The 11,188-nt window shown below is 38.9% G+C and overlaps 1 protein-coding gene across 1 annotated transcript in view; it reads left to right on the plus strand.

Annotated features, from left to right (window-relative positions):
- The window catches only part of lrrn2 (leucine rich repeat neuronal 2), a 53,961-nt gene extending 47,787 nt beyond the window's left edge, over nt 1–6,174 (plus strand). The window contains exon 2 of the mRNA XM_079597420.1: nt 1,976–6,174. Coding sequence (XP_079453546.1) covers nt 2,293–4,461 — 2,169 coding nt within the window. The 5' untranslated portion in view covers nt 1,976–2,292 and the 3' untranslated portion in view covers nt 4,462–6,174. The remainder of the gene's footprint in view (nt 1–1,975) is intronic.
- Nucleotides 6,175–11,188: the final 5,014 nt, after the last annotated feature.

The raw sequence follows: 11,188 nt of genomic DNA on the forward strand, positions 1-11,188 counted from the left end.
AAACACATTCAACACTCTTGTAGGAGTCCAATTAAAGAACAAATCAAAAACAGAGCGCAACCACTATAGCCACATTGTCACAAACAAAAGATACTTTTGAGCCAGTCCTTTTAAGGACTCGTTGAGAAAGACTCAGTATAAACTTTATATATTTATATACTTTATGTAAGCTAAATGGACACGAGACTGAACTGAATCTGTATTGCTATTCAGCCCTAATGACATTATGACAGCAAGAGGTGAAAACACATTTATTTAGAGGCGATAAAATGGTACCTACAAGATGGGACCAACTGTTGCATGGCAACACAACAGCTGTTTCCTTCTGGAGGTCTCCTGGATGCACTTTGTCTAGCCTAGCGTGCTTTTTTTTATGGCCAAAATGAGAGCTAAAAGCAGTGAAAAGAAAGATTAGTGGGCAAACTCTGCAAATGCATTATTCAGTATGCACAAGCGAGCAGCCCACATGCAAACGTCTCCATTCTCCTCACATTAGGGGCACTCAAGACACCCTCACAATTTATCACGACGCAGGCAGGGAATTGACAGTACGCAACACGTCCCAGGACCAGCTGGGCCAAGGTAACGGGGTGCATCAAGAGGGCCAAGCTTCTGCTTGAGAAGTTGACACTTTGTAAATGAGCTTGAAGTTGACGTGCACAGGCCGATGGCTGGCGGGGGAGAGATCAGGGCTTGCTCACATGGGCCCGTTGATAGCTATGGATCGCTCTTCTATTCCTCCACGCCAGTGTGCATATATGAGAGAGAGCAAAGAGGAAGCACAAATAGTCTCTGAACCGGCAGGTAGATCCCTGGGGGACAAAGGAGAGACAGAGAGAACATTACGACTAATTGGGCATTCAGGAGAAGGATGGATTACTGTGGCAGAGCTTTGAGGAAGGGAGGAAAAGGGTGGATACTATAATCAGAGCTAGTATTTCTGCCATTCTACAACATAGATGTGGTGTCTAAATGAAGCATGAATATTGCATTGCTGTGGTGCATGAGGTGCTGTGAAGGGGCCAAAATTATCTCCAGAAAATAATATAATATGCATTGTTGTCTAGACTTATGCAATGTTATGTTATCTGAACCCCAATGAAGATTTTTGTTTTAAAGATACAGTATGGTTAGTTTGAAGGGTGTGAGGTGAGAGCATACACTATTGCAAGCTGGAGCATTGCAATTTATAGTGCAATAATAAAATTGCATTAACTCCAAAGCTGATGTTCTGAAAGTTAACTATGAAAAGGGTTTCTACTCTTCTCCAAAAGTAGAGAAGCTCTAAATCCAAAGACGACAGTTGAAAGATTCCCTCTACACACCGTGTCACAAAGTTTAAACAAAGTAGGTTAGACCACAGTCAGAGTTTCCTTTCTTAATGCATTTTTATGTCCCCTCTGAGTCGGAGTCTTGTGAATTTAGCCAAAAACATGTCATATTTCCCCCATTCCTTACCAGCCTCCAGCATATGAGTAATACCAGGGCCCTGATTATTTGCAGAGCTAAATCCTAAGCCATGAATTAGGCTCACTAAATTTCAGCCTGCATTTCTCTCGTATTTTCACAGTAGTCATTTTCCACCATCTACAAGACGTGCAGTGAAATTAAACTGGAATGTCCCAGAACTAATTCAGAGGAGCTTTTTACAATATACAGTCAGTGTGTTGATGCAAAGTGTGTTGATGGCAACCAATATATTTTCCATTCTTTACAGTAACAATTTATAACAATGACTTAACTACATAATTGTATTCTAGTTTTATTTACAAAAAAATACCTGTAGTGTAAGGGGATTATTGAAAAAGGACAACTGTGGAACAAGTTTGTTGCAAACAAAGTGAAAAGTGAAACAACATATTAAGCTCCTGCAATCATACAGCATGCTCTGGCAAATGGAATTATAAAATCTCATGATATAATTCCTGGGTAATCTCTCCCGTGACTAAGAATATATTTTTTTTGTCTTTTCCAGGTGTGCCCCTAAACCAATCCTAAAACTTACTCTACTGTGCTAGGATGTAAGATCATTGGAGTGAGACTGGAGAGAATTAAAGCCATCTGAAGGAGACGAAAAGGGGATTTTGAGATACTCGTGTAACTACTTCACAAGACTGGAGATGAAGAAACGCTTAGTCTTTGAGACTTGAACTTTCTTAGCAAAATTCAACTAAACCCTTGGCTCTCCTGTTACATGAACTTGAGAGATAAGTGAGAGACTGGTATTAAAAGCAGACTGAAGGGTCTAGCTCACAGTGAATCTACATCAAATTATATCACTTTATATTAATTATGAAAATGGGACAGATTGCAATACTACTTCTGCACACACATCTGCTGCTTGGAGTCGCAAGCTCCCTGGTCATTCAATCCATGCCCTGGAGAGTGCCCTGCCCTCACCAGTGTGTCTGCCAAATCAAGCCCTGGTACTCTCCCCAGTCTGTGTACAGAGAGGCTCCTACAGTAGACTGCAATGACCTGCTACTTATCCAGCTGCCCACTTCCCTCCCTCAAGAGACACAAACCCTCCGGCTGCAAAGTAACCTCATCAGTTCTGTGGACCAGAGTGAACTCCAGGGCCTTGTCAATCTGACAGAGTTGGATCTCTCACATAACAGCTTTACCAGTACCCGCAACCTGAGAATAACTGACCTGCCAGCTCTTCTTAGCCTACACATGGAGGAAAACCAGCTGAGACACCTCCCAGAAGCAGCTTTCTTTGGTCTCCCTAGCCTGCAGGAGTTGTACCTAAATCACAACAGGCTTCGAAGCATCTCCCCTGGGGCCTTTAAGGGTCTGGATAAACTTATAAGGCTTCATCTCAACTCTAACCGACTGGTTGTAATTGACCGGCGCTGGTTCCATGCTATGCCACAACTGGAGGTGCTCATGATTGGTGGAAACCCTGTGGACACTATTCAGGACCTAAATTTTAAACCACTGGCCTCTTTGCGTAGTCTTGTCCTGGCAGGCATGGGCTTACGTGAGATCTCGGAGCGAGCGCTAGAGGGACTTCAAAATCTGGAGAGCATTAGCTTTTATGATAATCACCTAATAAAGGTTCCAAAAGAAGCATTGCAAAAATTGCCAGGTCTAAAGTTCCTTGACTTGAACAAGAACCCCATTCAGCTAGTGCAGAGGGGAGACTTTAGAAATATGCTTCACCTGAAGGAGCTTGGCTTAAACAACATGGAAGAGCTGATATCTATCGAGCGCTCAGCAATGGAAAACTTGCCTGAACTGACCAAACTGGAAATCACAAACAATCCTCGGCTCTCCTATATCCACCCTCAGGCCTTCCAAAAGTTATTGAGTATGGAAAGTCTAATGCTGAACAGTAATGCCTTGAGTGCCCTGCATAGCCAGACAGTAAGGTCGCTGCCCAGCCTTCAAGAAATCAGCTTGCACACCAATCCTATTCGCTGTGACTGCCTGATCCGCTGGGTGGGAGCCGACAATGACAAGCCAGTCCGTTTCATTGAGCCTCAATCCACATTCTGTTCTGAGCCTCCTGAGCTGAAAGCCCGGCGAGTTAAAGAAGTCTCATTCAGAGAGATGGCAGAGAGCTGCCTGCCCTTGATTGCCCCAAGCACATTCCCCTCTTACATTGAAGTCAAACATGGAGACAACGTAGCCTTGCACTGTCGAGCACTAGCAGAGCCAGAGCCAAGCATCTACTGGGTCATTCCCCAAGGCGTGAGGTTGACTCCATCCAGCAGCTATGGGCGTTATCAGGTTCTCACAGAAGGTACATTAGAGATTTTTGGAGTCACTGCTGAAGAGGCTGGCTTCTACACTTGTGTTGCGCAGAACCTAGTGGGAGCTGATACTAGAAGCTTGACTCTACAGGTGGAGGGGGGTGACACGATTCGGGCAAATACTCAAAAGACAGAAGATAGCTTTGAAGTTCAAGATGTCAAAGAAAGGTATGCCTTACTGACCTGGCAAGCAAGCCGTAACATCCCAACTGCCCATCTATCTTGGGTGGCCAATGGTAGTCTAGAAGAACATCATAGGGACAGCACTCGAATTCTAGCTGGTACCAGGAGATTTAACCTAACCCGTCTGCAACCAGGCACTCACTACAAAGTTTGTCTACACTTGGGGCCAAATGACACCTCATGTGTCCATCTAAGGACCAAAGATGTGCCCATGCAAGATCCTTTACCAGACCTGACCCCAGCAGTCCTGTTGGCGGTATCAGCTCTGCTCCTTTTATTAATGGCCAGAGCATGTAATGGGGGAGCCTCATTCAGTTGGAAAGACCACATGCTGGAATTTGAGAAACCCCACACCACCATTATGACCCAGGAGGCGAAGGCTTTCATGACTTCTCCAATACCAGTTAAGCATCTGAATCAGCAAGATACAGACAAAGTCCTATCAGATGGCAGAGGGAAAGAATTCACAAATACTTTGCTGGGGCAAGATTCTCGGGGGCTAACAAAAGAGGCATGCTGAGCAGAGTTCAAGAAGGATGGACATAAATCTGATCTGATCTGACAGTTAAAACTACTGAAAGTCTGAAATAAACAATACTATAAATTTACATAGCAGACCTGCTTCACATAACAGCGACCCAGTTTCAAGTATAGTATAATAACAAAAAGAAAGAAAAGAAAAAAGATATTTGTATTTATTTTGTAACAAAAAAAGATACAACACATGTATATTAAAAGCATTTGTTCATATTCACATTCAATATATCATCAAAGGACACTAAAGCTGTGCTGCCAATCATAAATAACTGTTCATATAGAGTCTGTTTATATGCAACCACCCACCTTTTATGAGCCTGTGTCACAACAGGCCAAATGGTTGTAGAAAGATACGCACTTATATATTTTTAATACTGAAGACGACAATGACTTGACACAGAAAAGCAAAGAACACAAATTGCAAGAAAGCCTCTAAAGAACTCAAAAAGAGAGAATTGAGGTTTTCTGAAAGGTGGTCTACAGGCTGAGGGCAACAATTCACTTTTCTTTTTGTGGTGAAAAATTAAACTGACCATCTCAAAGCAGGCATTATGAAAAGTGCTGATATAAAGGGAGATGTCTTAAATGTTGTATAACTAATGTTGTATGTACTCTCTCTTTGACAGTGTGTTAAATTGTGCTCTGTACAAGGACCCCAAAATAACACTCCAAAGTTAAAGACCCTACCAGAGAAAGGGGAAGTTTTTGGCGCATAAAAGAAAAATCTTGTTCTCCCCTAAATATAGACTGATCTATACATCGACAAGGGCCACAAACTTATGACCTAATCTGCTCTGTGGGATGTTTGCCTATGTCGGTTCCCTCATTCCTGAAATATTGCAGACCCTTGGTTAGAAAACCAACCCAAGTGAACAGATGTTCCAGTGATGGACACACAGCCTAGACATATGTGTCAGCCTCTTTGTTCAAACATGTCAAACAAGAAGAGAGGGTCATGGAGAAACCGTGAGGAAAAGCCCCATGACGCCATTCCTTCCAGCAATGAAGGCAAACATTTGGTGACAGGGAAGAGATCCACGTCTACATGCACACTGTTTTGTACAAAGCAAGCACGTCAGAGATCCCATCTCTTTCAGTACTGATGAAAGGAACAGGTCCTGTCAGGCTGCTAATGGGACACACTTCATGGAAATGTAGTGCCAACTCTTTCTGTAAAAAGAGAAAATTGAATTCAAAATGGGCTTTTTCTTTACCCGTTTGTCAGGTGACTATTCAATGCACAGTACATGAGCGCTGCTCTGACTGCTGGACAGCTACAGTTATGAGAGACATATCCAGTGAAAGAAGGGTCAGAGGGCACCGGTGAGCCCCTCTTTTATCTGGGAAAGAAAATAAAGCAGCATTGGGGATTATGGTTCTCTTATATTCTCAAATATGGGGAAATCCATTTTTAAAGGCTGTCATTTTACAGTAACTTTGTTTGCTTTGATTTTTTTTTTTGTCAATTTGTGGTTGATGTGCCCTCCTGTTTCAGTGACACTCTCTCTAACTTGACTGTCTCGTCCTAAAATTGGTTTCCTTTATTTTTTTTGTTGATCATTGGTCTTTTCCCAACCCCAAAGCTGTACATAAGTCTATCTGAATTTCCTATTCAACATACCACTTTCTGAAATAATTTAGATGACTGTGTGTTAAATTCTATTTTGAGCTATTATTAAAACATTTTGGACTGATATCAACGTTTCATCAATTGCAGGACACCTAGTGTGTTTACATGCACTTTAAAATTTTGATAATACATTTTTTTTAATGTCATATAAACAGTAAATATAAGTACCAGTCTGTTTTTTGTTAAGTCTCAAAAACATTTCTTGATTTCTTTTTAGCTTGGCTTCATCTAGAATGTATTATGCCTTAACCGGACTACAATTGGCCTTTTGCACTTAATCCAAAATACAGTGTGGAATGTGCATTTAATATCATTGTCCATTATACTTGGAAAGACAGTTTTTAACAGAGCATGTAAACATACTTAATAGTATGGACATCATATATCACCTCAATGCATATAACCTTTAAATCATGCGCTTTCATAATCAGGATTTTGGGCTACTTTTCATGTACGTTTCTATGTTTCATGGAGCCCTTAAGCTGTTGGTCTAAAAGGGGCATCATTTAACAGAACCACCTTGGAGTTAACTGGAGAAAAATATCCCCCACTTATAATAGGAACAAATATTCAGTCTTTTGAAATGGAATCACCACAACGAGTTACTCCAGTTTCTAGAGATTTGCAAAACTGCCCTCGGCTTTTTAAATTCTCTGAGAAAAGAGCCTCAGGCTGGTGATGCTCTTCTTCTCAGCAGCAAATGGTACAACCATCTTCAGTACTCCCCCCTCCAGTGCTCTTACATACAGTACCTCAGAATTACAGCAAAGAGCCTGTTGTCTAAAAACAGGAACTTTGAGAGATTGATTAATGCCTGAAGAGGGAAAAAAATAGAGACACATATGTTTGGCAGGGGGCAGTGGTTTATAGGGAACATAATAGCGTTATGCTTTGCAGAAATCATACATAATTGTGGATGACTATAATTGCACATTACCATTATTTAAGGGAATATTGAAAGTGGGACGGCAGGGTTCTGTTTTGTAACACTTACTGCATCCTTCACACTCAAGTGGACCCTCTCCAATCTATCAAGGCTAGAAATGCCAAACTATAAAGCTCAATGCACCACTGAACAGTAACTTTGCCATTTAATGGAGGTAAAAAAAAAAAATTGTACAGTGCAAGATCAAAGGAATATTCCAATCAAGTGAGCTCAACTACAACAGTATCTGTAGCCAAAGTACATAAACGGTAGGTTTGCTGAATTGTGATTTAATAAATGACCTTCTCAATTCAATTTTCTGATCAATAAGAGATAGAAGTGCATTGGATTTCATTGCCTCAAGCTTGAGAATTGTTTATTTGGTTTTAGCCCAAGTCAAAAAAATATAATTCACAATTAAATGCTACACTAGTCAACTGATATAATGTGACATTTGGTCTATTACTGGCTCAGGTATTAAGATGAATATATATATAACCTTAAAGAAAAAAATCTCAAGCACATTTATATACAAGTGCCTTGCAAAAACATTTCAGCCAGACTCGATTTTAGGAAATTAAAAATGCCACAATGACAAAAAGACAAGAAATGTTGTATTTACGGAAGATTGCAGTCCCCGTGATGCAAGAGGTCACAAGTTTACATTGATGAAAAAATCATCTTTAATGAGGACACTGCTTGGCCATTTTATAAAAACTACATTCCACTGTTGAGGAATCATTACTCACGTATTGACAAATGAATGTTTGGATGTCTCAGCGGGCACTGCTGGTTAAATTATCATGAAGCGGAAGCCCCATCCAAGCTCTGCCTGGAAATGATTGTCCATCAATACTCTCTGCACAAACAATGAGAAAAATCACACGTTCTTTCAACAAGACAATTACACCAAACATATTGACAATAAAGAGACTCCAGAACAAATATTAAACATCAGGTTTTTATATTTTTTTAAAAGAAAAGGTTTGTTTTTTGTAAAAAGTCAAATATTGTTATTTTAAAAGTCTCAGTTACACTCAAAATTTTAACATTGAAGGCAATGTTCATGTCACATATATTCTACATTGTTCCATGCTTTAACAGAGCAGGCTTGTGCACAATTCAGAATTGAATTGAGAATGACTCCTGAATTCTAATACAATTCTTGAATTTGAATTGATGTCAAAAACAGGATCTAGAATTACAATTCAAATATGAATTAAAAGAAGCAGAATTGCAATTCAATAAAAATTCATAGAAATTCATATACATATTTTAAGTGAAGTGTTTAACCATGAAGCTTTACAGTCTATGTCAGATATGATTGCATTACATAGAAATGACATTAGTTTGGACTTTGTGTTATTTGATTACTTTGAAATGAAAATAACATTGGCACAAAACTAATTAAACAACATTGAGGGGGTAATTCATTTCAAGAATTTGATCATTATATTTTAGAACAAAATGTATGCAGGGTTGAGGAGTGAGTTACAGTATGTGTAATGAAATTATGTTATTAAATTACAAAATTAATGTAATTGTATTTAGTTGTATTACTGAGGTAAAATGTGTAATTCAATTAGTTATAATCAAATTAAAAGGAAATTGCTTTGCATTGATAAAGTAATCCAAATAAAGCAATCCAAACCACATTTATAATGGGTAACTTATAAAAGTAAGCAATTACATTTCCAAAGTAACCTTCCTAACACTGTATGTATGTGAGATTCAACACATTATCTCTGTTGTGTGACTGTGTGGAATTTCTTTGAATTGTCATGAATTTAATTCCACTTCGTGTCATTCCAATTCAACTTCCTGTGGGGCGGAGTCAATTTAATTCAAATTCCAATTCATGAATTGAACTCAAAACCAGAGCCATATAGAGAGCATATCAAACCAGTAGCTCAAAACGCGACGCCGAGGGATTTGACGCTCCTTGCAGCTGAGAGAAGCCAGCTTCCTATGAATGACTTCCGGTAACTTTGGAAGCTCTAGTCGGCGGCGGTGTGAACGTGTACAGTTACAAACATTTAATTACTAACCCAACTAAATAACACATCCAGTTAAAAGACATATGTAACATAGACTTTGCTTTCGGTACACTACCGCTTTGAGTCGGTTTTGAATGTTTTTGAAAGAAGAGATTTATGCTCTCTTATGCTCACCAAGGCTGTATTCATTTGATCGAAAATACATAGGCCTACTATAATTAAACCATTTTGTGTTGTAATATATTTAAAAATGTAATTTATTCCTGTGATGGCAAAGCTGAATTTTCAGCATCATTACTCCAGTCTTCAGTGTCACATAATAAAAAATGATCTTATATCAATGTTGATTCTAGATAAAACAGCATTTTTTTAAAATCCAAAACAAATTTAAACAAAGTTTTTACTGTGAATTTTGATTAATTTAATCTATTATTAGTCTATTTTCTTTCTTTTTTTTAAACAGGACACAAGACCCCAATTTTTTTAAGGACATGTGTATACAATCCTCACCATGACTGCTAACTGGCTTATAGCAACACTTCTTGCAATGTTAATACACAACATTCACCTAAAAAACTTTTCAGGCTACATGCTACATACACCCTTAACCTCAGCCGTTCAAGGCCAGGCCAGCAGGAATCGGAGCACTTTAAACATCCCGTTGCTCTCTTTTTCCTTTCCTTTAAAGCGTTCCCATTTTCAAAAGCCAGGAAGCAGTTTTGTGGAACGATGATAGAAAAATTGATTGTGAAATCTATTTAGTGTGGCTATCGATTTCCCCATAAGGGGAAGGAAGGCAGACCGTGTGAGTAGGATAATGGAATATGGAACGGGGGAGCAAGAGCCCAGAAATGGGAAGTGACACTGGTTAATGGAGTAGAACTGGGCTGTTTTAGGGCATGAGAGCGTGTGCACATATATCCATGTGAGAGGTCTCCACATCTACTATAACACTCCACATTCAGCTCTGCATTCCAACTCATCTATATTGAAGGGATAAATAATTTGGTGACCATTTATACACTCATATTTCAGTTTCAAATAAATGCTGTTCTTTTGAACTTTCTATTAATATTAAAGAATCCTAAAAAAAAAAAAAACTAGCAGCACAACTGTTTTTCAACATTTGTAATAAGAAATGTTTCTAAAGCACCAAATCAACGTTAGAATGATTTCCGAAGGATCACGTGACACTGAAGACTGGAGTAATGATCAGCTTTGCAATCATAGTAATAGGTTTCATTTTAAAATGTTCAAATATAAAACTTATTTTAAATAGTAATAATATTTCACAGTATTACTGTCTTACTGTATTTTTGATCAAATAAATGCAGCCTTGGTGCACATGAGACTTTTCTTTAAAAACATTTTAAAAAATATATATATAGGCTATGCTAGGCCCTAAACTTTGAAATAGAATAGGCCTATGTGAAAGGTGCAGCAGCCTTGTTGTACCTTAAAGGGTTAGTTTACACAAAAATTACTCACCCTTGTTTCGTTCCAAACCTGAAAGACGTTCATTAATCTTCGGAACACAAATGAAGATCTTTTTGATGAAATCTGAGAGATTTCTGTCACTTAACAGCTACGCAACAACGACATCAGGGTGAGTAAATAATGACATCATTTTAAAATCGATTTGAAATCATTTGCAGTTATTTACAAAGTCTGACCATGACTGTATAAATGAAAACAATGAGACGTCATTCCTCCTGTGGTGTATGACTCATTGTACAGGCAGATCTAAGCTGCGCCATTAGCAGCCAATGCATCAAGCTATTTTAGGATTTCTAATAAGCATTTATCATTAGGGGAATCTTATTTAATGAAATTCACGTTATTGTCTCTGCATTCATGACAGCAATGGATGAATTTGTGAGCCTGACAGCGCCAAAAATACGCAACAGCCTGAAAATGTTACCAATATGTGGTTGAATAGTTCCTTCGTGAATTACTAATTTCTCAAACAACACATCTCCCTTAAAGGCACATAATGTAAGAAATATTGGAGAAAGATACCTAAAGACAAAACTCATTAACATGTCAGCCTGCCCTGGTGCCTCCATAAACACGACACAGCTAAAGCAACGGCCTGTGCGTGTAAAGGAGGGAGGATTAATACACCATAGAAAGAAAGAAAGAGGGACAATAATTACAA

Source organism: Phoxinus phoxinus, assembly GCF_949152265.1.
Source record: "Phoxinus phoxinus genome assembly, chromosome: 22".
Taxonomy (NCBI): domain Eukaryota; kingdom Metazoa; phylum Chordata; class Actinopteri; order Cypriniformes; family Leuciscidae; genus Phoxinus; species Phoxinus phoxinus.